At 30.4% G+C, this 27971-nt stretch overlaps 1 protein-coding gene across 1 annotated transcript; it reads right to left on the bottom strand.

The window, feature by feature from the left end:
- Window positions 1-3279: 3279 nt before the first annotated feature.
- Window positions 3280-22118, bottom strand: LOC121127822 (uncharacterized). The gene is made up of 2 exons (XM_040723353.2): window positions 21880-22118; window positions 3280-7460 (listed from the first exon to the last, which is right to left on the bottom strand). The coding sequence occupies exons 1-2, from the start codon at window positions 21902-21904 to the stop codon at window positions 4414-4416; spliced, it is 3072 nt and encodes a 1023-aa protein (XP_040579287.1). The 5' UTR covers window positions 21905-22118; the 3' UTR covers window positions 3280-4413.
- Between the last annotated feature and the right edge of the window lie 5853 nt (window positions 22119-27971).

The raw sequence follows: 27971 nt of genomic DNA, 5'->3' as shown, positions 1-27971 counted from the left end.
TGCGCGAATACACTATACTTTTTCGGAATGGCAAATAGGTATTATTATCGTAATAATAATAATCAATTAGTAATAATATATATATTGTAAAATGTAAATAACATATAATATCATACTCCACGGATACCAAACTTCTCTCTCTTGGACCACAGCTTAGTCCCAGTTCTCAATTTTGGCCTTTTGTAAATTTGTATTTGGTACCCTTTTTATTGTCTATGACGTCAAAATCTCCCTCTCTTGCCCAGCAGTCGGTACGATAAATCAAATTGAAAATTCTAGCAAGCCTGATTACATGATGGTCTAACCTTTTTATTTCTATTAACCTTGGAATAGAATAAACTATTAATTTATTTTCAGATTTTGAACTGTTTACTATAATATCCTGTCTTCAACTTTATTTTTGTGATAATTACACTTTATCCCTTAAAATGTCTGGAAATGGAGGAGGAAGAGTTTTAGCCGAAAAAGCCTTGGATTTCTGCAAAGTTTATCTGATGATCAATCCGATGATGCAGAAACCAATAGTTTGATTAATTTTGTTGTCGTTCATTATTTCACTAAACTTGGTTTTGAGGAATCGTATGTAAGCTTCAAGCGATGAAGTTGATTTTTCTGACGATGTTCCCTCTACAGTTGGAGGTCATCAAGATAACCAAAAATTTTCTCAACAATGACTTCTTCCGATAATCTAGTATGGAGCTGTTATGGACAAAAAATGGACTAACAGTTTTAAGGGGCATCCGCAGGAGGTGGGCTGGAGGGGCTGTAGGAATGTTTGTTTTTATAAAAAACTTAATATTTCAATTTTTTTTCCAAAAATTTGACAGGAAAAATTTTTTTCAAAATTTTTCTACTAAGAATTAAATTTTTTGTGAATAGCTGTGGATTTTTGAAATAAAAAAAAATTAAATATTTGATTTTTTTTGTTAATAACTTTGAATTTTTTTACTTTTTCATACATGAAATTTAATTTTTGATTTTCGAATAATTCTTATTATGTTCCTTCTTCAACCATAATGAAGATACATACCCAAACAAACTCGCTAATCCTCTTCCTAAGTTCATTTTTTAATTGTATTCAATATACGTTCTCCTCTTTTCCGTTAGTACAATAATTTGTTTTTGTGTATTTTTAATTTTTTGGGTGCATTTTCGAATCTACAATCCATACCTTAAAAAAACTTTGAGACACGAGGATTTGATCTTGTTTATGAACAAAATCAGCTTATTTGCCAAAAAAAAAAACTTGCCCTCCAAAGTATATGAATCTGGTCTGATCAGAATCAAACATAGAATTAACACAGAATTCGGAACAACTTTTATTTTATTTGTAAAGTCTGTATCCGTCTCCGTTTTGGAAATAAATACCCTATTCGTTTTTATCAGGGGACAAACAATTATAATATTATATTATTGTAGATTCTGTGAAACGTTTTTTTGGCATTATTCATTCTCAACAGGCAACTCACGTTCCTCATTACTTCAAAGCATCATAGCTACTGACTGTATTTCCAGGAAAATTTTAAAATCACGTCACTAGGATTAAACCACGCCCACCCTGCTACTACATCTACAGTCTGATTGCCACGCATTATAAAAAAGGAAAGTTATGTTGCTCACCCTGTAATATCTATTTTTTTTTCCTATAATTAATCAATTATTTTTAGAACCTTTTAGTGCAAGTTGCAGCGTCTCCAAATGATTAATCAAAATAATTTACTGATAGAAATATAAAGTAATTCAATCAAAAATACAAATGTACAGTGTGCGACCTCTATTAAACAACCAAGAAAATTTAAAAAAAAAATGAATTTTCTCCTAAACTGATCATCCGTTGGAAATAAAAACAAATGTCGAATGAAAGCTGAAGTAAAAAATATTTTTATTATTCAATATAATTGCCTTTGGCGTCAATAACGGACCCGTCTCGACCTCGGAACAAGTGCCAGGTTTTGTTGAGAGTCCCCATTGCCAGATTCCGTAATTTCCCCAGCTGATCCTGCATATCATTTCGGATTTTTTGTACAAGAGGATCTGTGGGTGTGTTCTTCAACTGCACCTCATACAAAGAAGTCTATGAGGTTGAGGTCTGGTGAGCTTGGAGGCCAAAAACTTCTTCTAACACAGGCCAAAAAAGAAAATCTATAAATAGGTCAGTGTTTTCTTTGTAGTATGGCTTTGCTGTTGATCATCAACAGACTCTTCCGGTACCTTCCTGACTCACCAGACAAAAGACCTGTCCAGCTCGAGGAAATTAGTAATCTCAAAAATGTCCCGTCTCTGCACGGTTTGCAACAAGGACACTCTCCCTTTTTTAGATTGTGGTATAAATAATTCGTTGATCGATGCCTTTTTTTAACTGACGCCAAACACTTACAAACAACCTCCTACCTGCACATGCACTTAAAGTTAGTTGTTAAGGAACGTCTGTAATCCCAGCTCATTTTTGATAAAAATACTATAATCCAAGGTTACTAGAAATGATGGTATGCCTGAAGACTCATTTACTCTAGATATGAATCCTAAAATTGTTGTGTTTACTATTCATAATTTTTATCGTCCAAATTACAGGTTTTAGGCGGGAAAAGTTAGCCAATTTATAATATTTAATTCAGTATTAACACAATGTGTACTCAAGATAAGGGCAGGTTTGTGTTTTTAAATTAATATTAGGATATTTTTTGGTTAATTTTGGTGGTTATTTTTGGTAGAATTTTCAATTTAATGTATGTATCATAGCGACCGCTGGGCAAAAAAAACAAGCAGATTTTGACAAAATACGCAACCACTCATTTACTATGACGTCAATATTAAAAGCGTGGTGGAAGTCAAACATTAGTCGTACACGTATTATGGTATAACACAAGGTTAATAGAAATACAAGGTTATACCATAACGAATGTACGACTGATGTTTGACTTCCACCACTTTTTTAATATTGACTTCATAGTAAATGAGTGGTTGTGTGTTTTGGCAAAATCTCAACCCTGCTCAGCAGTCGGTACAATACATTAGGTTGAAAATTCTAACAATAGTGACGTCATAGACTATGATTGGTTGCGTTTTTTGTCAAAAACTGGCTGTCTTGCCCAGCAGTCAGTACAATACATCAGATTGAACATTCATCAAGCCCCATTACATTATGGTCTAACCTTTTATTTCTATTAACCTTGGTATAACCTTGTTTTTCTATTAATCTTGCTACAAACTTGCTTTTGTGTAGATGGGCTACCTATGTTGAAAGATAAATTCATGTAATTTATAATAAGACTAACAAAACGCTTTCTTGATATATTTATTCCTAATTTTTAAGTAGTATTAGACAGTAAAGATCTGTCTTTATATATTATTTCGGAATGTAATTTTTTAGATTTGATACATATGAATAAAAGGTTTTTAACATAATAAAATTACAAGCAAAATGTGGCTTTTGTTCTCTATAAATAAATAAATAATAAATAGATTGGTAAAAATTTACTTAAATTATTTTATAATAAGTAAGAAATAAATTAAAATGAACATATTGGTCATAAATGTCATAAACAATATGTCGTCTCCGTAAGTGGGTATACAGTAGTACACTAGAGTTCTCTAAAGAAGTTCTCTAGAAAAAAAAAATCAGAATATTTGTGCGACTTGAATAATTCCACTATGCAACAGTATTTTCGCCCGCTGGCTAAAACCACCATTTATTATTGTTTTTTAAGCCATAGAACACAAAAAAGACCATTAAAATTTTAGATTGCAGTAGTGTTGACTTCAAAAAACGTTATTTTTCAAAAGGGTAGCCTTTAGAGTATAATTTCGATTCAGAGTCATATTTTGAAATGAAATAACTATATAGATGAACATGTAAGGAAATCACAATTGATACAAAATATTCCAGCATTCAAAAGATAAAATATTTATTAAGTTATCTTGAATAAGGTTCCTGCAAAATGTGTCGTAACATACAAAAATCCAGTATAACGAAGGATCTAGTTTGAAAGTCAATATTTTTGTCAAATCCGTTATATTATAACTCTAAAAAAAAAGAGCAAACCTTATTTTACAAGTTGAAAAGATTTGCCGTAAAAAAAAAAAGTTCAATTACGATTGCTTTTTTCCGTTTAACTTTTAATTTTCTTATAAAATATTTAATAAATAAGCAAAGTAAGGTTGCGTGAAGTATGGCTCTGAATCGAAATTATACTCTAAAGAGATAAAAAAAAAGCCTTTAAAGGCCAAACCTACTGCAAATGAAAATAGTAAGGATTATTTTCGTGTTCTATGACTTACACAACAATAATAATTATGACCTTTAGACGGCGGGCGTTCAAAGACCTGAATTTTGTTGCATAATGTTATGAGTAATTGATTATTCATTCATATAATGGATGGCATTGATTTGATCTATGTAGGCCTACTTCTGGCTTACAAAGTTGGAGGAGGGGGTGGGGGCTCATCCACGATATAGCCATTATTAAAGCCTATGGGCTCAGCAAGTGGTGGACCATATGTCTTTGAAGGAACTTTAACAGGAATGGATAAGGGCTCTGCTAATGGGACACCATATAGCAATGAAGGAGTGCTTATAGGCTCTGCCAGAGGTACTCCATACAATAGGGATGGTATTTCTATGGAAGGTTCTTTTTGCTTTATGACAATGGGTTCAGCCAATGGTACTCCATATAATTGAGAGGGGGTTTCAATTGGACTATCATCAAATAGTGGAATAAAAGAAGAGCCTGCGAATTGTGAAATCAGTGGACTTGCTCTAGGTGGATTTGAGGGGATCAATTCATTTTGGAGACGCGTATTCTCTTGCGAACTTCGTGTGGGAGTTTGAGTTGAGGATAGAACTTGCTTATGAAATGTTGATGTAGATGTAGGAGCTGTTGTTGATTTGTACGCCGTTGGTGTGGTGACAAGGGAATCACGGGATCCAGAATAAGTAGATGAACTGCTTTTCGTTGTAGTAATGAATTGTGAAACTGTTGAAGGGGATCTGCCATCAAGTTTTGAGGGAGTAAAAGATGAGGAGGATTTCTGATTTTCATATTTGAGAGTTGAGACTGTTGGTTGATGAATGTCTGCTCCTTTGGAAACATGGAATATCTGACCACTTGAAAATGTTCTATTCTCTTTTCCAAAGCTAATAGTAGTACCTCTAGATGAAAATGTATTTGTTGAGGTTTTTTGACTATCGACAATCTTTGTTCTTGGTGTGGTGGAGGTTGAGAGTGTTGAAAATGAACTAGACCTTATTGGAGAAAATGTGCTTGAAGTTATTCTATCAGACTTGGAAGATAATGCATTTTTATTTATAGAGGTCCTATGAGCATTTCCTCTGGAAAGGGATGAAATTCCGTCCGCTTTAAAAGAATGAATTAGTTTTGAATCAACTTTATATGATTTTGTACTCCCCGGGGTGTCTATACTTGTCTTGGACTTAAACGTCTTGACGGGATTTTGATTTGAATATTTCGTATTTTCGGATTTGTATGAACTAGAACTTGCTCCTTTTGCTTTTTTGAATTGAACAAAATTAACTTTGGGTGTAACATTAAGTTTAATGATGACGGGGGATACTGTTTTCAATGTCGATGATGAAGTCTTTTTAAAAAAATTCGATTTAGAACTGGATTTTTCCTCCTTTTCAGATGAGATTGAAAAGCTACCTCCGTTCGATTTGAAGTTATTTTTAGCATTAAACGCTGCTGAGGTAGAAAAAAACTTTTCGTTCGAGAATTTCAGTTGATTTGTGTCTATTCCGTTCGTTTGTTGGCGATCATTTAAAGTATTAACTAATTTCACCTTTGTCCCAGGGGCTTTAAAATAAGTATTGCCGATGAAGTTCTGACGCTCATTTCCTATTTTGGTGGAACCTGAATTAGCATTTACTTGATTAGTTGGTGATCCTCTTGTGTCGGTAAGTTTAACGTATTTCACTGAATTTATGAATGAAGGATTAGAAATAGTGTTGATTTTTACGCCATATTTTTGACTGGAATTTTTAGTTCGTTGAGCTGATTGTGTCACTTTTCTTCCAGAGTTAAAAGACTGTTGAGAAGTAATTCGTTCAGAATCAGAATCAAAGAGATTCTGAGAATTTCCGGATTGAAAACCTTGATTTCTCGATAATTCAGAAGAGGAAGAATGAACTTTATTAAGATTCAATTCCCCGTACTTTTCAGATTTTATTTGATTTGAACCCTCTGTTATTTTTTCAAAAGAATTACGGTTTGATGTTATTGATGGGAAAGGGTTTGAGTATTTAGTACTTTCCGTGTATTGGGTAATTGGATTAGAACTTTGTTTCTGATTGATGCTATGAGAGTTTGACTTTTCTTTGAATGAAAAGTTATTTTTTTTACTTTGAAATGGTGTATTTTTTTTACTTTGAAATGATGTATTTTTTTTACTCTCTTTGGTAAATCGACCCAAATTATTTCTACCAGCTGTTTTTGTATTAGAGTTTTCTATTTGCTGAGGATTTGATTTTTCGTGTTGATTAAAATTAGTTGATGGATTGTTTTCTATTTTATTGTTTGGAGTAGTGAAATAAATATTTGATTCTCCTTGAGTAACAAAACGACTCTTTGACTTACTGTTTATATTTCTTTCAAACTCGGAGTTTACATTATTCCTAAAGTTGCTTTTTGATTCAAAAGATTTTTTTTGGAAAGCATTCGTGGTGGATGAAGATTTAAGACTTGATTTGAATTGATTATTAGATATCTTCTCTCTATTTGATTCTAATTTTAATAAACTTCCGGGAAATGGTTTATTATTATTATTAAAACTGGATGGAGATTGAGCAATGACTTTGGTGTCGTAAGGGCGTCTCTGATTATCATTTGAAGGGTAATTTGTGTTATATTCATTTTTTGAAGAACTTGCTATATTCGTTAAAGTACTCCCAATCTTTTGCCCATTACTAGATCCAGGATTTGATTCGTAGGCAGCAAAATTCAATGTATTGAAATCCTCTATAGCATTATTTTTTCTATCATTACGTTCTGATTGAGATGTAAGCTTTTGAGACTTTGTTCTTATTTCATCAAAGTCATTTGACGCGGTGGGTTGGACTCTGTCTGTGAAAAGTTCATCATTTAAATAATAAAATGAAATTAATGTAGAGCAGTCCACATTGAACCACCAATCACATATAAAATATTGTTGGTTGAATAGACTTCCATTAGGGCAAAGGAACGAATATGCTACCAAATTGCCTCCATTTGGATGATGTCCTCCCCTGGTACAAACATGAAAGCTTTGGCATCTTGCCTCTACATCCACGTAATATCCTCCATCCACTTTATCATTACAGTTAAAACTTGTCTCTGGTACTTCGTTATATATAGGGTAATCCTCTCCAGGAGTACCTGGTACAGCTTTCATGAGCATGTCAATGGATGTCATTCCAGAAGGAGGATTCAATGGATCGTCACTAGATACCAGACAAAGGAATAAACAACCTGAAAAGACACATAATTAAACATGAATCAAAATAATAACTTATAATTAATAAATACATCAAGTGAGGAAAACATAAGCAGCATCAAAACTTATGAGATGTTGTAAAACTTACAATTTCATTTGGAAACTTTTAATTCACTATTGATGTCAACATTGACCTTTCAAATTTTCCAACAAATCACGATGATTTTTATATAAAATGACGTGACGTATGTGGTTGAAATCACCAAATTTAAAACAGACTTTTTAGGGATGAAATAATTACAAATAATTGGTTTTGTATTGCCAATTTGTAGAATGAAATATCTAAATTACAAATAAAGGTTCATTCTATATTTAAAAAAAGAAAAGAAAAAGAGTTTCAAGCCTTTAGGGCACTTTTTTCCCCTCAAATTAATCTATACTCTACCCAAGATAAACCTTAAAATAAAAATAAATAGTTAGAGTCTTGAAATCAACTTAAAAGAAATTTGTTGACTCAATATATATTTTAAGGATTTTGACTTTAAAATAATAATGAGGCTCGATAAAAATGACTTTGTTCTCTACATTGACTAACACACGGTGTTAGTCAATAAATAAAAAATATAAACTGCATTTTGTTGTCAGTTATTGATTTTTCTGCTTCCTACATTTGTATTTTTTTGACGAATTATCTTCAAATTTTATCAACAAATTGTTCTTATTAAACCTTTGGAGGGCCCGCAAATTGCACTTAAATGAACCAAATTTGATTGTCACCTTACAAGAATGAGAAATTGATTGATTTTATTTGAAAGGAGCCATATCATGGCCAATATTAGTATCTAAAATCAAATAAAGGCTCTAAACTATAGTTAAAACTCTTGGATATTATAATTCATCCCACAAATTTGAATAAAAAGTCTATAGTTCACTCAAATATGTCCATGAAATATTGGGCTGTATACGTATATATGAAGTCAGAAAATAAATATAATTTTTCTCCTTGTATAGATTTTTATTCAAAATTGTTTTTGTAGAGATGTAAAATAAATATGAGTTGAAACATATTCATTAAGGTCCTCCAGTAGACACACACAGCTTTTCAACCTTTACATCCAAAGAACTTGTCAATAAATAATTTCTGTAAATGAAGAAACAGTCTTATAATTTTTGGCTTTTTTGCTTGTACCTGTGAAAATAATGGTGATTTTTTTCAGTGATGTCTTAAATGAAAAAACTTGTATTGAATATTGGAATACCTTTGTATTAAATCTCCTGTTTTTATTCAAAAGGTCAAAAGTGTGTTCAGTTGAAATAGTGGATATAATTGGATAATAAAAATACGAAATACGGACACATCTATTTAAGTCATTAAGTGGATTTTGTTACATACATACATTACTTTCTATCTCGATCACTGAAAATAATGACTATTGTCGTGTTGTGGTCTGAAAATTATAGAGCAATCTGTGATCCTCATTATTTTTGTTGGACCCAAATAGTTTGGCCCTTTAAAAAAGTTTGCACTGGATCGATGATACACGAAAACTTGTCGGTCCCATTTAAAATTCGGTGTATACCGATTTGATGGATGAATGGTTTTTGTACGTCATGTGGGTTTCCGAATCGTAAACAACGGTACAATGACGTCATTTGAAGTTTAATATGTATACAAAAAAAAAAAAACGGTATACTATTTGAAAACGATTAAATTTCGATTCACAGTCAGGAACAGCAGTTAGACTCGGTCAAGAAATATCAACAAACCGTAAAAGCATTGATCCCGGACTGAGTCTGAGTCTTAGCATGATTAATTACAGTAATACCTCAGATTGTATGTGTGATCCGAGTCAGAAAAGTGATCATAATCCAAAAATCATCAAAAAATTTTATTCTAAAATATTTGCTAGTCTACTTATTACATCATTACAACAAATTATTTTAGTTCTGAAACGTTTCAATTATGAAACAAAATCAAATATTCTAGCCCAATTTAATATTCTATATTATCTAATTAATACATAATCGCTGGTATCTCAGGTTTATCTCAGGGGGGGACCTTTTGGTTTTTAGAAATTGTTTGAAAAAAAATAGTTCAAATAATAAATTTTTTCAAAAAAAAATTAAAATCATACATTAAATTTTTTCAAAAAAAAAAAAAGGATAAAAGAAAAATTCCTTGATTTGGTTTAGCCCCGGTATTTTGACTTCTGGGATGATTCTCCCCTTCTTCTTAAAAAGAATGATGATCCCCAAACATTCGAAATAATTTTATGAAGTAGTGATGTCATACATTAGGATCTTCTGAAAACCTAACAAAGTTGATACTTCTGGACTAATATTTCATAAATTGGCTCTCTCTAAAAATAAAAACCCCAGAATATACATTACACGGTATGCAAGGGCTGTATGCGTTGGACTTCCTCCTTACCACGTACAGAGTATACATTTGCTTTCATTTTTAGTTAGTTGTAGAGACGGAGAAACAGGATCATTAATCAAGTAATATTTTTCTAATTTGATATTTTCAAGCTAGAGTGCTATAACTGATTTAATCAAACTCCCGTTATTTTAAGAATTTTAACGTAGTGAAATTGGTACAGATTGGGTAATCAGAACCAACTCTGGGACCGTTTACAGAAGATTAAAATTTTCCTTTATGAAGTAAAGTGGTTACGATGGTTTTTACTTAATAAGTTCCTATGGATACAATTATTAACATGCCAAATTTGAAGTAGATAAAGCTTCAGAGTTACCTAGGGTTTCACATGGTACCACACGGCCTAATAAAGATTTGAAATCCTGACACTTTTTCGTAAATAGTTACCGCATACATGTCAATAAATTTGTTCAGGATCTGGATGAGGTCACATGTTGGTGCCAAATGAAGTGCATGGCCCTGTACGAGGATCGCTTGACAAGTCCATGCAAAGTCCGAGAGATGGCACTACTGGCGTGTATCATGTTTATTTTAAGTTAGTAGCATCTCTTGGAAGAACACACACCAACTTTCAGCCAGATCAGTGTATTTCTTTCTGTTTGGCATTCGTTTGAATCGAGGAATCAGGCGGAAAGATCATGGCGACTATCTCTTGGATTTGTAAGGAATAATCTTCATCGACTATCTGTAAAATAGTAAAACTACTACAGTTGCATATTATTAATTACTATTGAAAACCGAGCTGCAAAAAAAACGCACTCGCTTGGCCCACAAAAAAGTCATTTTCCATTACCCCAATGAATTGGGTCACACCTCAGCAGCTTTGATTCCAACTCGAGTTGCCCACAGCGCTAGCAATCTCACACATCTTCACTATTCTACCACATTCACCATATTATGGATTTTATCAATGATTTCTGGAATAGTAACCTTATCAAGGGGTACCAGCGTCAATTGTGCCCATATGGGTGGTTTGAAAATTTTGAAGCCACTTACAAACTGTTCTAATACAAGGTACAGAGTCCCCATAATGTTTATTAAGCTTCATTTTAGTCGCTTGAGACGTTTTGCTTTTCATAAAGTAATGTTGAATCAACACACGAAATTTATTTCCATTCATTTTTTGAAAACCACTCCACTTCCTCAATTCAAACGAATGCCAAACAAAAAGAAATATACAGGTCTGGCTGATAATTGGTGATTGTTCTTCCAAGAGAAGCTACTAACTAAACATAACCTCAATACGCGCCAGTAGTGCCATCTCTTGGACTTTGCATGGAATTTTCAAAGGACCCTCGTATATACAATGAGCATTAAAACTTATCTATGAGTATGACGATACATGCGTATGTATGTCCCAATTTCATTCAATTGATGCAATTTTGTTCAACATGATAATTGTTTAAATCATCTTTCAAGGTTATACTGGTGTGGTTTTTGTAAAAGCGTTGCCGGTTTCAACGGGGTGGTCCAGGAATTATACGAACAATAGAATATTATTACATATAAGAATTTTAATTTGAATAATGTCGGCACCATTCAAAAGTCCTTTCAAATTAAGAAAATATTTAAATATGTTTGTATATATATGGTCTAGTAACATAAAAGCAAGCTTAAAATATCTCAAAATTGAGTGTAGATAATATTTTTTATTAAATCGTCAATTTATACGAATAAACTATTCTTTTTAACTCCATGGAAGCAACGCAAATTGCACTAAGAGTACTCAAACTTGATTATCAAATACAAGAGCAACATTTTTTTAATATAAAATGGACAATATCGGGACCAATATAAATCTCTTAAATCAAACAAAGGTTCTAAACTATAGCTAGAATTCTTCAGTATCTTAAAAAATTTCAGAAATTTCGATATAAAGCCTATAATTGACTCAAATGTGCCAATAGAATGTTGGCGCGCATATATATAAATATGAAGTAAAAAATAATTGGAATTTTCATCTTTTCTTTATTTTTGGTCAAGATTGTTTTTACGTTGACGCATGACATATTGTATAATTGTAAAGGTATATTATTTAAACGATCATCCATCAACGTGTTACTAATAGGTCAATTAAAATGTCCATAGTGTTTATTAGCTTTATTTTGACAATAAAATTAGCATAGTTGGTATTGTCCAATTCAGATGTTTCAAAAAAGATTTATGTCTAATCTTCAGTTCCTGGGCAATGAAATAAGTTTTGGTATTAAAATATCAAAAATCCAAAAAATTTCAGAATTTTTTGGAAAAAAAAAATTCAAATATTATATTGTCTAGTGAAAAATAAATTTCTTAATTTGAGGGAGGGCTTCAACCCCTCCGGCCCACCCCTTGCAAAAGCCCTAATTAGTCTTGTAATATTTTTATTTCTTGGTAGATGAAATAAACAACTTATTTTAAAGCGTACGTAGGGGATGAAAACCATAAGAATAACTTTTTGAATTACCATTAACCATCATCATTTTGTTTTATTCATTACTGTGGAAATATGTTTTAAATTGTAATCAAAGAAAGAGGGATTCCTTGAGTAATATAATTTAAGAAGATGTTCCCTAATGAAGTTTCCAAATTAGATAGATAGTTAAATTCATAACATATAAATAAATAAATTATTATAATTATAAACACATTAGGATTTTCTTTATAAAAAAATCGAAAAATTAAAATTTTTTGGAAAAAAAATTTGAAAATAAAAAAAAATTTCGGGAGCATGGGATTTGTTTTTTGGATTAAAATATGAAAAATTACAATTTTTGGAATTAACTTATCAAAAATCCAGAGCTGTTTACCAAAATTCAAACTTTTTGGAAAAAAATATAATAAGATTAAATTTCAAATATAAATTAACAAAAACGAAAAGAAATCAATAGCTATTCACAAAAAATTAATTTTTTTTGAAAAAAAAAAAGTACAAAAATCCATAGCCATTCTCCAAAAATTAAATTTTTGGAAAATTTCCTAGATTAAAATTCGAATATAAAATTTTTTGGAAAAAAATTTAAAATTCCATAGCTTTTTTCAAAAAATTAATTTTTGTTAAAAACAAATTCCAAGATTAATTTTACACTTTAAAAATTTTGTGAAAAAAAATTCAAATATTAAATTTTTCGGAAAAAAAATTCAAAAATCCATAGCTATACTCTTAAAATAAAAATTTTTGGAAAAAAATTTCAAATATTATATTCTTAGGTTAAAAATTTCTAAAATCCATAGTTATTCACAGACAATTAAATTGTTTGGAAAACAAAATGAAAAATTTAATTAAATTTCTGATATTAAATTTTCTAGTAAGAATAAAAAATTCCTCAATTTGGGAGGGGCTACCGCACTTCCCCTTGCGGACACTTTTGATATTATTAATTAGTACGCTAATGATATCTGAAGAAAATCAAGGTCTTATTTGGCGTGTATCAATTAATTTTAAAAGGTATGACCGTAACAAATGTTGAACATGCCATCATTCATTTCCGACGTGGTACTTGTTATGATGAACTCAGACTGCTCATGTTTATTTTATTGGACCAATTTGATGTTAACAAAAAAGTCAACTGGAAACTTGAAAGCAAACATTCTAAGAAAATTGAAATAAAAAATTAATGTGGTCACCCCAAAAATTTGAAGATTGTTTGGTTGAAGAGCAGCTTAGTTGCAATGACGTTTCATTCAATTAATTGCAAGCAGCCGTGAAATGAAGGAAATAAACAAATCCGTATATATCAAGGTCATAAGAGTTAGAACAAGAAGGCAAGTTCAGAACTAAACATAACCCCGAGAAGCGCCAGTAGTGCCATCTCTCAGACTTTGTACGTACTTTTCAAACGACCCTCGTATATTAAGGATATCTGGCAGGCGTTTTGTATGTAGTATCGAGCGTGTGTAGCTCAGCCAGGGAGCGCTCTAGAGACTAGAGTACTTCATTGCTCATCAGTCATAATACATTTTTTTCCTCAAAATGTTATTCTTCTTCTTTTATTTTTGAGGAGAGAACCTCCGTGTACTGAGTAACTCATGTGCTTAGGAAAAGCGGTGAGTAATACTGAGGATTTCTTAGCTAGTTATCTTCTAAATATTTACACACATTTTGTCTGTTTGACGACGTTACGTAACCTAAGGCAATATGTTTATTGTTCCTCGCGACCTTTTCCCTAAAAACAGTCAGGAAATGAAGGCAAGCTCAAAATTCAACCAATTACCGTTCAGCACACTGATAAGGAAAAAAAAGGCATTTTTCAGTTGTAAATTTGTGTATTCATACTTATTATTTATGCTTTGAAAGTTGTTTTATTAGATTCAAATGAAGTCCTCTTAATTTGTGAATATATCTACTACTAAATAAATAATAACAGATCAGTTGGAAAGATTTAAAGTAATTTAAAGTATTTTTATTTTTGAGTAAAGGTTGATAGATGAAATAAAGATTGCTATGAATTATAGAAAAGATATACTAACAAGGGATGGAAAAGCAAAACTACGCAAACTAAATAAACTATAGAAACTTCTTCGAAATTGGGATATTTTTAAAACTTTTCGAGACAGGATATCAATATTAATGTCGATCATGATTCGAATATAAATGATTAAAAAATAACTGTGGGAGCATTGTTAATAGAAAATATTTTAACTAATAATATTAGCCTTATCTTTAATTTTAGTGATGTGCCGCGACAAAAACTCGTCAATTGTTACTTGAGTTTTATGAAGTAAACAAAAAAAAACCATGAAAAACTCGGCTCGTGTTCCGAAAATGCGAGTATTTACTTGTAACTCGTCACAACCTATTGTTCCTTCTTTTTTCTTTTTCAAGCACATTATAACATGTTAATCATCTAAAGGTATTTTTGTATTCAGATTCAAAAAGTTTTGTGCACACACGAGGAAGAAATCTGTATAATCCAAGGCGGTAAAGAGTGTTACAGTAACTAAGTGGAAACATAACATTGCTTATGAGAGAAGGGAAAAACCCTTTTTAAAAGACATATTTCCAACAACACTTTAAAAATATGGTTTTTAGATTTACGAATTTGTTAGCATGCAAAGAGTATTTGGGAGAATAACGAGTACTCAGGCGTGTAATGAGTAATCCAGCGAGTAACGTATTAAGACAAGTAACGAGTATAAATAACTCGTAATTCCTCAAGGTTTTTTTTAACAAACTCAAAAATACTCGAACAGTAAAATTCAGCTCGAGGTACATCACTATTTAATATACTAAAATGTATAAACATATATGTACTATTCAACTTTGATCAGTCATACAATCTTTCTTATCAAGGGGGTTCCGTCTAATACTTTACCAAACATGATCCCTCTATTATGTAACAAAATGTTTCATGAACACAACGATAATTTCCTTAGCAATGATACTTGCATTTCTTTGACTGAAACTATGACCAAATCTGCATTCTTCTTTGATACTATTTTAATAAATCTTCCACCTCTATTTTGTAAGTAGTTGTAGTAGCAAATAAAGATTGATTTTTTCCGAATTTATAGTTAATTTTACCAAATTTTGTCTTAGAAATTGCTTGCAAATATAATTACTATACATACAATTTCTGAGGGTTACAACATTTTAAGGAATTTGGCATTGGAACCTTTTGGTACTTGAAAGGATGAATCTAATCAGCCCAAACTATTTTTATGATATTTATATATGATATCTAATTCTCTCTCCCTTTGAGCTTCGTTGGAAACTTAACTGAACATAATGTATTCTTTGTCTTTTCATAACCATACATCCTGGGGAAAAACAAGGATCTGAGATCCTCACAAAAATTAAAGATTTATAAATTTTAAGTGTGAAACAAATCTGAATAATAATATATTACCGGGCTGTGCAAAATTATTTACCGATGATGTAAATATACTTTTTAAGAGGTTTTGTGGCAACCAATCTGATTGTTTCGTATTTTTACTGTTAAAATAAACAAAAATCCTTCCTGTGAGAGCGTAACAACTTCCACACGTGAGACCATGTCCAATCAGGAAACAAAGAGGATCGAAATTGGATTCCGAGCGGGAGTGCCTCATAAAAACATTAAGGAACAGGTTGGGGCCTCGTTGGAGACAATTTAGTATAATTATTTATAATAAGTAAAGGAGTAAGTATATTAAGTAATAGAAAATAAGAAAATGAATTTTATGACGACTAATGTCGTTTCACACAGAAAAATATTTTCTCCTGTTCCTATCCTTCTCTTATCTAGTGCATATTCAATACTTATATCAGTGGCCAATAAGTGATATCTTAAAAATCTCGATTATATAAATTCAGACAATATGTTTTGAAGCATTTTGATATATCCAAGGTTGATTAATATAGATAAGGGCTTATATTGGCAGTTATTTTACGAATATAAAAAGTAACAAGATGTTTCATATATTGTTCCAAGTTAAAATTATATTTTATATTTAAGTAGATTGGATTGGAAACACATATTCAAAGAACGAAAAAATATACGGTTTAAGTAAACTTCGGCTTGTTACACATGACTCATTTTTTCGATTTGCAAATTATTATCTTTACTTTTCATTAAAAAGTAGGAAAATTTGCTAATAATTATAAATTTACTCAATTATATTTGGATATTTTACAAGTTGTTTAATCTTGCATGCTTTTCTTAAGTAATTAATCTCTAATAACATTGCTACTACATCAAATTTAGCTGTATTTCTTAATTCCTTCATTCACAAAAATAATTTTAATTTACTAAAAGGTATTCAAGTATTAAAATATTGAAAAGCAATTAGCAAAAGTCCATCATTTGACAAAAATTGAAGATTTACAACAACCAGTTTCTTTAGCTCAGATAATAGCTATATTTTAAGCAAAACGTTATAAGTCATGGAACTGTTTAAGCCAATGGTTCTCAAACGTTTGAAAGTGTCCACAATTTGATAAAATATCAAGATTTTCGTTCTCCAAGTAGTACCATTAAGATCAAACCTAATATACAATAGGGAAAGTTTTACCTATTTACGACGACGTTCCTCCGAGTATGTCTAGAGGGAGTTGGCGGACCATAGCTTGAGAACCAATGGTGAATCAAATTAGTAAGTAAGGGAATTAAAAATAAGTAAAAACTCTTATTTATTATATTTCTGAGGTTTAAAAAAAAATAGAAGTGCATTTTTTTAATGCTCCTTTAATTGGTTAGATAGAGTTGTGCTGATGATGTATAAGTAAACATTATACTATTGCATTTACTCCATCTAAATTAGGAATCTTTACGTGAAATCTATATGCATAAAGTATAATTGAAGATAATAACTTCTCCCGAGCAATTTGTCCCAGAGGTACAGCGATTCCATTTGATTTTGATACTCAGAGATGGTTTTAGGGTAAGCAAGGCCTAAGCATGGATAAATATACCCCTTTTTTTAAAAAATTTTCTTTGTTATGCCTCCTTTTTTCAAAAAATTGTGCACATCTTTCCTTGAATGACGTTTTTTTGGAAAGCATATTTCCCTCTCCCATTTTTTAAGGTAAACCTTAATATTATTTTTATGACCTTTCTTAGAAATTTATTATTATATTCAATGTAGAGCCCCTAGTCAAGAGGCCCCTTAAACTCCTTTAAATCCAACCCTGTTCATATACATCTTGGTTTTTTTATAAGGTCAAAAAATATAAAAATTCTCATTTTTTCGTTTCTTACATATTTTACACTAAGTATATTTGGAAATTTTCAGTAATTTCAAATCCTTTTTAGAATTGAATCCTATGCCACCATTTCTACAGCACATGTTAAGGATATATTTTTTTAATTTATGGACAATTCTTTGATTTGACAAATATAGAGTAATTATTTCTGTAGTTATTCTAATTAAAAGATATTTCACAATATACATACAGTCTATGTATCTATGGTATAGATAATAACCTTCAGCGTATCTCAAAATATAGAAATGAAATTGCCTGATTTATTACAGTTAATATTCATTATTTTCTTATAGATACAATTAATAATTATCATTCCGCATATATTTCATCAGCCTACACCCATCATTGAATTGATTGCAATGCCAAACCCAAAAGTGAATAGTGAATTGAAACATATATTTCAATGTTTTCACATATGATCAGTTTATAAAGATCATATTTTTACTTCAATCCCTGCAGTAATACTAGATTGATCTTAAGATAAAAATACATGCAATCTTTTAATCTGTCTCTCAATTTATACAGACTGGGTACTCAAAACTTGCAGTAGCATGTTGTAATTACGAAAAACGTGTTTTTAATGGAATCAGACTCAAAACATATTTGTGATATGTTTTAATAATATATTTGGCTACATTTTTTATTCAATATGCTCTCTTTCACAAGCCACAACAGCCTCGATAAGCCGAGGAATAGATTGACATCTCTTGACGATGACGGTCGTCTCCGTTGTGTGGCATCTTTGAGCGAATCCAAGTTTGGATGAGAGCATAACAAACATCTTTCTCCAAGACACCCTAAATTGTAAAGTCCAGGGGGTTGAGATCAGGGATAGAGGAGGACCATATTGAGGCAGGCAATAGGAATGGGGGAGATCGCATACGTAATCCCTTTTTTTCTCATTGTAGCTCTGATATTTTTACACTTAGAGACATGGGGAAAAAACAAAACTTATCTATTTTTGTTTCAAATTTTGCTCAGCAAAACATCGTGTAAAAATAACGGTAATAAAATCGTAAATAAATCCTATTGGAAGTTTTGAGTCCCTACTTTGTAAATAAAATAAATGAAATCTACTCATCCACACTAAATTATTGTAAATTAAATAACTCAATCTGGGATATATAATTTGTATATTATATAGAAATTATAAATTGTCAAAGAATAAACATACATTAATGATAATGGCAATTATTTGAACTAAAAAAGGTAATTAATTTTTTTTCTCTAAAACATTTTCTCAAAAATTGTCAAGTTTTGTAGTTATTCAAATTTTTTTGCACAAAAATGCCATCTCTCCATAGAAAAAATACAACCAAGTCTACCTTGCTTACAAATAAGTCCATTTCGTGGCCCTGAAAGTATCCTACCTTTGTCTTTGCCATAAACCCACTTTTTTGTTTAGCTATGAATAAGACTGTGTTGGTCTATGTTTAAGACTGTAGTTCCTTCCATTTTAGTCTCAGTCCCGTCTAGTTCAGTCCTACATATCATTTTTAAAGCTTATAAAGTCTATTCCTTGATGGCCTCACTCAAATGTATTTTTTCTTCTTTTAATCCGTTCTATACATATAAATGTTTTATTTAAGAATCCCCTGTATGTTCCGACTTAATACCTTAATTGTCTTCCAAATTATTGTGATGTATCAATCCTAATTAATTACTCTGAAACTATTTATAGCATGTCCAAGATCTCAAATAAATATTTACTTGAACAGTAAATATTTGTCTTTCCTGATACAAATTTATTACATTTGTGTACTAATCGTTCAAGCGAGTCATTTATAATTTCACGTAAATAGAAATTAAAATCGACGATCGATATATAATTATTCAATACAAAATAATATTCATCAAGTTAAATAAACAATTGAATATAACTCAACACAAATCATAATTGACTACTCCATGGATTGGAATACGTTTTTTAAATTAAAACAATTTTGAAAAAGCTTTTGTAACAAATTTTTTATTGGGTTAAAATCACAAGAGTCAAGTAAAAAATTAAAATCAAAGATATTTATTACACAATTCGAATTTTAAGTATGTACATTATTTGGATTCAAATCCTGATTTTATTAGTACTTATATCAAATACTCAATAGTAATCGAGGATTTTTTAATGAGCACGTGGTTAGTTTACGAATCCCCCATTTGGGTTTTTGAATCAAACCAGGTTCTTATGCATTTTCACAGTCAATTTTTGTTGTTGCTATTTTTAATCTCCAATCAGGGGCGTCCACAGGATTATATATATTTTTTTTTTTTTTTTTTGGGGGAGGGAGGGCTTGGGGTTTGGAATTATTTCAAAAAAAGTATTCAAAAATTAAATTTTTTGACCAAAAAATTCATAACTTTGATATTTTGGTTCACTGTGTTTTTTTTCATTTTTTTGAAATCTTTTCATTTAGAGGGGACAGTTATTGTTATTTTACACAAAAAGATGCAAAATTTTGGCAACATACATATTACCTATTATAGATGTGAACAATAAGTTGATAAGGGAATTAATTTATTGGCGATTTTCTAAAAGTCTTAAAAAATGTTAGTTTTCCGGAATAAATCCGTTTCCAATTATACGATTTAGTCAAATCGAGCCTATTTAGAATTCTTAGCCTTATAGCATCGTTGGGATCATTTACTAAATTACAAATTAGAAAACTGAATTGAAAATATCATTTTGTAAATTGAAGTAATTTACTGATTTTCATAATTTGCACCAATTAACTCAAGAATTAAATTTCAATTTGTTTAATTTCATAAAACATTATGTCAAACCATTTTTGGCAATGTTTATTTTTGACGGCAAACGCACGTACCTCACTACTTCAAAACATGATGGAGACTGACTGTATTTTCAAGAAAACTTTAAAACCTCCTCTATAGAATGGAACCACGACCACCCCCTACTTTTTTCAACAGCTTCCTTGCCACACATTATAAAAAAGAAGTTATATTGGCACAGTTGATATATTAATTTTAAATATGTGTTTATATTTCATATTTCGATAAGTTCAAATAACAAAAAAAAAAAAAAATGGAAATGATCGAAAATTTGATATGACAGAAAAAATTAAAGGCAGATTCGTAATGAACGCATAAGATATTTTATTATATAAAATCAATGATTAAAAATGATATTTTGTTTTTGATTTGGATTATTTAAATATAGTAAATAGTAATTTATTAAGAAAACGATAACTATTGATTTTATAAATTTTACTCAAATCTGATCTTCAAAATATTTATAAATATAATTTTTATCTCAGTTCATTAAGATCCAAATGTATACATATGTATTTAACCATCCCAGCGTTAAAAATCATTCTCTTTTTTTGCTCCTCATGATTAGAGGTCGAACTATTGTTGAGGTCAAAACCATTTTACCCAAGATCAGAGAGATTTTTCTAGGCTTCGCGACTAAGACTTTAAAAAAAATGATACTGATACTATCAAATATTGCTATTGAGGATGGTCTAAAAACCAGAATTCATTTCAAAAACCTTGTCACAAGATTGAAGTATTAAATTTGTAAGACTATTTGAAAGAAAATAGCATCAATCTATAGGGAAACAAAGTAGTTTGAAAACTCCCAAAAACTGGATTATGAGATAAAATCTACTTAATATATATAATGAGAATATTAATTTTTACTTATCAGAGATGGATTTTTTTAAATTTTCTACAATCATTATTCATTAATAAATATCAGTGCTAGTAAAAATACATTGGTTATAACCTAACTTTAGTAAAAGATTTACTCGTTGATTATATAAACTGTTGAATTACACTTATGACCTTTATTCAAATAAGTTAAGCTAATTTTTTAGTTAAAATGTTAAACATAAATTATAATTGAAAACAAATATAAATGACAGGCTTTCAATCATTCTTTAAACAGTATGATTTTTTGACAAACGAGTGTTAGGGCGAGTAATGAGTCTAGTTTGTAATTTTTTAAGTTTTTTTTAGAAGTTCAAAAATACTCTAGAAGCAAAATTCAGCTTGCAACACATCACCAAAAATTATCAAAAAATTAAATTAGATAAAGTAATTGTATTTTCATCAAATTCTGTCATTTTCTTTGTATACTTTTGTAGCCTAATTTTATATATATAATTTTGACAGAGTTAAAAGTTTTTTATCATAAAATAATTATCATTATATATGGTATGTTTACATTACAAAATTCAAATAGCAAACAGTACCTTGACAAACATCAAGAATATATTATTTATTTAAAAAAAAAAAATTAAATTGTTTTCCCATTAATTAACAGTTATGAATATTCCACAAATAAATATAAACACTAAACCATTAAGATACTTAATTAGGCTAACATTTTACTCACCAATTATTGCGATAGTTTTATTCATTTTTATTAGATAGCTAGTAACTGTTTAACATTCACTTCTTTTTTTTAAAACTCTAAATTCTGTCAGAGAGTGAGAGAGAGGAGTTCCTTATAAAGTTTTCTTACTGTTGTTATTAATTCAAGATTAAAAGTACATCATAACTTATTTTTTCTTAGTATTATTATTTCGTATTAACCACAAAGTTCACGAGACGCTCTTAAGAGTATACTAGCATTGTCGTCACTTAAGGAAATTGGTTTTATAAATATTTTCTTTCAAAAACGGTTTGCGGGCGTGTAAATGTTAGAGACGACGGCTTTTTTATTTAATTTTTAAGGATGTTTTATTTTGAATACTTGGTTTGTGTACACTTATAATTATATCAATATTAGGTATAGGTATATTCGAAATAATATGTATAATATTTTGATGGAAATTCATATTGAAAAACTATATCGTTTTGAGTTTTTCTTTTTGTAAGATTAACTTTATATATCTAGGTGTAAAAACATGTATTTGATCATTTTTACATATTTTTTTAAATAAAATATAATCACTTCCGTGATTATATTAATCAACTATAATATAATAAATATATATTGGTAAAATCAATTGACCCAAGAAGAAAATTATGACAACAATTACGTTTAGGGAGACTCGGCCGAATTGGAACAAAAAATTAAATTATTAAGCTGCCGTTAGTGAACTGAGAGATGTTAGGGAATTATACGCTCAAAAATTAATAAAAATGCTTCTTATTCCGTTTAAATTTCATTTTATTGCCAATACGTTTCAGTTTGCTCATAAATCATTCAATCAGATAATTCTACAATTAATTATTTATCTGAATAATGCCATTTTAAGGATTTTTTTATTTTTAATGTTGGTTAGATTGAGTTATTCTCTTGAACTTGATGAGTGTACTTTCACATTCCGTGATTCCTAGAGGAAGAAATATATTTATGTATATGGATTTCACCAAAAGATTCCTAGGTTAGATGGAATAATTGTAATACTCTAATGTTTACATATACTTCATCAGTAAAAAGGAAAAAAAAAAAGATTTATTTGCTATTTAGCCATTTTTAACGTAGTTTTAGTGAATTTAAATAACTCTTTGGCTGAAAAGTCGTTCCTTTGTTTTTCCATTTCGTTTCTTGGATTCTTCATTTTTTTATTTAGCAATTATTTTATATAATCAAGGGTGTCTGCAGGGGTGGGCTGGGGGGTGTAGCCCCCTCCCCGATGAAACTTTTTTTGCTTTATGGTAGAAAAAAAATTACATTTGAAATGTAAATTTTGAAACTTTTTTCCAAAAAAGTTGATATTTAAATTTTTTTTGAAAAATTTTACATTTAAATTTTTTTCTAATTTGTCCCTGGGAATTTACTGAATTTTTCCAATTTTTTGTGTGGATTTAGAATTCTTTATCAAAAAAAAAATATTTGTAATTTTTTTTTAAAATTTAATATTTGAATTTTCTTTTTTAATTTAATATTTGAATTTTCTTTTTCAATTTAATATTTGAAATTTTTTTCCAAAAAAATTTAATTTTCAGAAAAATATCCTTTTTGTATATTTTTTCAAAAACTTCCCCCCACCCCCTCCCAAAATATAATCTTGCAGACTCCCCTAATAATAAACGCAACCTCATCAAAACAGATAGGGACTAATTATTATTCACGAAATTCGTATAAAGTAATGAATATTTCATTAAAATTATCGTCAGTAATAATAAGTTTAATATTTTCACTAAAAGAATAACAATTTATATATTATAAAAAAATCTCAAACTTATGTTGTTAAAAATAAAGATTTATTTTTTCTCGATGTCTTACATTCATACAAGTATTTTTAGTATTTTAATTGATATTTATGAGTGCAAAATTCATTGAATAGTTCCAAAAATAATACAAAATTTAAATGACGTAACTATTATACTCGTTCAACCGTTTATCATATAATTAAATACGCTTTATATTTGGCGTTTAGTTTTTACTCGGTTCAATAACTGCGTTATAAAAGGATGTTCTTTTACAGGGGGTGAAAAAACTATCCGGATTAAACTTTTTCGGATTCGGTTTAAACTTGTTTATAGTACCACCAATCCTTTTGCGTTTAATAGTTTGAGTGTAAAATTCCCTGGTGTAAATTTGTGACAGTTGTTCGAAGAACTAAGATGTTTATTTTTTACAATATATTCCTTCTTATACTCCGGCTAGAATACTATCGCATTTACTACTTCCTAAAGAAAATATTTTTTTCCTATATTTTTTTAACATTTTTTTATTACAATAACATAATCTAAATTTAAGTTTTGTGAAGTCTACAAGCTATTTTAGGACTTAAAATGGGTGGAACAAAAAGATGTCTCGTACTTTCGCCTTAAACTATTTTTCCTATAGCCATTTTGCCTCAAGGATATTTCACCTTCAATTATAAATAAATAATATAATATATCATGCCTTGAAAACTGCATTTGGAAGATTGCCTGGAGAAAATTGCCATTGAAGAAAATTGGCCGTAATTTGTTCAAACTTCATGATGAATGACAACACATTATAAATATGCTTAATATTATTGACGACAAATGTCTATACATATTTGTTAGTTCCATCCCCCAAGGGAGTATCTTCAAGTGTGAGTAATATTATTGTAATACAATTTCCTTGCAATCTTTTAAATTCAATCCAATTTTTCTAAGAAATTGATCGAGAGGATTGGCAAGGAAGGGGGAGAATAAATAACTTAGGACCTCTTAAAATATGATTGAAAAATCCTCCTCCCACGGATTGACCAAGTGGTAGTGTGGGATTCCTAAAAACCACCTCCGATTCATTCAATACATTCAAGGAACTCCTTTAATACCAAAAAATAGTTCTTTCAAGCCCTCGGGTTCAATCATATTTTAAGAGGCACTAAGCTATTCCCCCCCCCCCTATTGCTATTGTTTGATTTTTGATTAAAGTTGATGTTCCCTTAGAATTTTTAAATCAAAATATGTAATGTTAATTAATATAAAAAACAGAAAATGGCTGTTGGAATATTGATGGTATTATCCTGAAAAATTTCAAACCGTACTTTGGAAATGCAATGAGTTAGGACCAGAGACAAAATATGTAATATAGTTAATAATATAATAATAAAAAAAAAATAGGAATGGACAAACACGTCATCAATTCGAATAGAAAAAGTTTTAATAACTTATCATTCGACTTGATGAATCATTATTACGAACAAGCTTAATATGAGACAAGAGCAGTTATTCATACTTCGTTATGATCCAGGATGTGCCAAAGGTTAAATTGGCTTTATGTTAGTTATTACACCCCCTTTGAGTATCTCTGCAAATCCGGTCAGAATCCACTACAGTCAACCACATCTTTTTTGAAACATTCTGTATCATAACGAGGTGGAAATCAGTGATTTAGACTCATTTCAACATTCACCAAGCACCGACCAAAAAAAAACAACAAAAAAACATTTGATTTATTATTTTCTAACAATACTCATATGAGTAACATATTAAAAATTCAGTCAAATCAGTCCAGGCATTAATGTGCTAAATATTGAAAAAGTAGGTGATTTAGATAGAACAAGTTGACCGCACTATTTCACTCAATGGTTTGGGTGACATGGATCACTTTGACAACTTTTTTGACCGATAAAGTGAAAAAAACAAAAAAAAAAACAATAATCATACGTAAAATATATTTAGGATTCAATGTTGTTATTTAAAAAAAAAATTTGGGTCATAAATTCCATGAAAAAAATAATGCAAAGATATACGTTCACCCCTATATAACGCACAAAGTGGGGACCCATAATTTGCAAAAGTGTTTCATTACAATTTTATCCCCGTTATATTTAATTACGAGGTTTCATTCCGCAACAATATGACAAATAGAAATAAACAATTTTTGTTTTTCATCGGCCTTCATCGTCAAAAGCTGTCAATCTGTTCGCCCGTGTGTGGAGGCTGTTATTGCTAGTGAAGGAAGACATATTGAATAAAAAAAATAGTTTCCTTGTATCTTGAATATACAATGAACTATTATACTTATATATATAGTGGGGAACCAAAACTTGCAGTATCATTTAATTATGATTTGTTCCCCGTTATTTTTAATTACAAGGTTTAACTAAGCAACCAAATCATAGGTGGAACAAAAATAAACCAGCTTTCTTTTATCCCATGTTTCTAAGTGTAAAAATGTCGGAGTGATAACAAAAAAGACAACACGTGTGCCTCTCTGCGCTTGTCTCAGTCCAGGGAAGGCCTTTTGCATCTCCATCCAGACTAACTACAACGTTAAGAAGTCAATTACAGCTCCTATACATCCCAGAAGAACTAAAACTTCTGGAGCAACCCAATGGCTGACTTCTAGCCTGCCTCCATGTGACCCTTCTCCAGACCTGACATCATCCTCCTTGACTTTGCAGTTTGTGATGTATTGGAGAATAATGACTCCCAAAAATCCTATTTAAATTTGGATTCACTCCCAGCTGCCATCATCACAGCCTGCTACGATATGGACACAGCCTTCATCGTGAAGAGATGCTAATCTATTTGCTGGTGTGTCGAAGCTGTTATTACTTGTGAAGGATGACATTAGGTGAGAAAAAGTACAATATTTAAACATGTGACGAATTTATTTTTGAGTTGATTCCATACAAGTCACGTTTCTCGTAATTTAGTCATGCTACTCCAAGTTTTGGGTCACAACTCTGTATACAAATTTCAGTACTATTTATCCACTTTGATATTTGAGTAATTAGTTTTTACGAAGGTCTTTGACGCAAGCGTTGATAAAGATCCTTTTTTTATATTATTTACTATGGTTATAGCTGTTCATAAACTATGTTGCAAATAATTTCAATTAGAAATGGGTCGTGAGAGTAATTTTATCGTATCGTAATTTTCATTTTGTAAGATAATTTTTTTTTGCTCACCCGAGTTATTTAAATCAAATGCATTTGATAGTTTACGAGAGTCTGTTGAGTTTGAAATATTTCTTACGGAACATGTTTCATATTGTGTCTATAACCAAGGGATCCATTAAAATCTGAACACTTTGAATTCTAAACTTTATTAAAAAGATAATTTATTAATTAACAATAGAATTTCAACAAAATTAATAGTATAAATAGATGTGTATCTGAGCTCTCTTAATTATTAATATAACCGTCCTCAGCGGTAATCATGGCTTCCAGGCGCCGGTAGAAGTCCTGACACCCGCTGTGGATGTAGTCCGCTATCCTTGTGTCCCAGTGCTGGCTTACAGTGGCTTTGAGGGCCTCGATGTTGGGATGAAGGACACTGCAAGCCTTTCCCTCGACGTGCACCAAAAAACGTGTAGTTGAGAGGTTTGACATTAGTGTTGTAGGAGGGTGAAAAGTGTTAAGAAATGATTCAAAAGAGTCTTGCAACGGCGGAGATGGGGTTCTTTCATTGCTGGTGTCAAAAGTGGCCTTTCCACTCTCACAAGGCTCTTTCCATCCACTTTTTTGATAGCTCTCTGGACAGTCTGGTGCGAAAGGCCGATATCTCTTTCATGGTTTTCATGGAGTTGAGGGGGTTGGCCTAAGCTTTTTTGTTTCACTCCTCCGGATCCAGTTTGGTCTTTTGAGAGAGCTCTTCTTTCTTTCCAACGTTTCAGACTTGACGGGGTAGACGGTGGTCCCGGTAACGCCCAACTGCTTGGAGTGCGGAATTGAAATTCGTCAATTACATTCAATTATCATTTTCTCAACTTTTAGATAAGCTAAAGAGCTCAGGTTTATTTTGTCTTGTAACTAATTGTTTATGCTTTAATATGTTGGTATATGAATTAATTTCAATCACTCAACCTTCATTAAATATTGAATTAATAAGTGTTTGGATTGCAATGGATCACCCACTATTTCGGAACTATATTTGCATATACCATATAAATATAATTTCGAAGAAAACTAGTTTTATTTATAAATGTATACATTATTACATTAATATTTGTTTACGAGACATCACACAAGGAAATTCCCATTTCTATATAAAATGATGTAATGGATATATGGACCATACAAATATATTGTATAAATTTTGAGA

Source organism: Lepeophtheirus salmonis, chromosome 13 (assembly GCF_016086655.4).
Source record: "Lepeophtheirus salmonis chromosome 13, UVic_Lsal_1.4, whole genome shotgun sequence".
Lineage (NCBI taxonomy): Eukaryota > Metazoa > Arthropoda > Copepoda > Siphonostomatoida > Caligidae > Lepeophtheirus > Lepeophtheirus salmonis.
Note: the sequence above shows the minus strand (reverse complement) of the source record. Positions and strands in the feature narration are given on the sequence as shown.

Excerpts from the sequence above, each read along its gene's own strand:
- LOC121127822 (XM_040723353.2), bottom strand. The coding sequence starts at position 21,904 with ATGAATAAAACTATCGCAATAATTG. Across the intron at positions 7,461-21,879 it reads TAAAACTATCGCAATAATTG|GTTGTTTATTCCTTTGTCTG; the intron begins GTGAGTAAAATG and ends GTGTCTTTTCAG.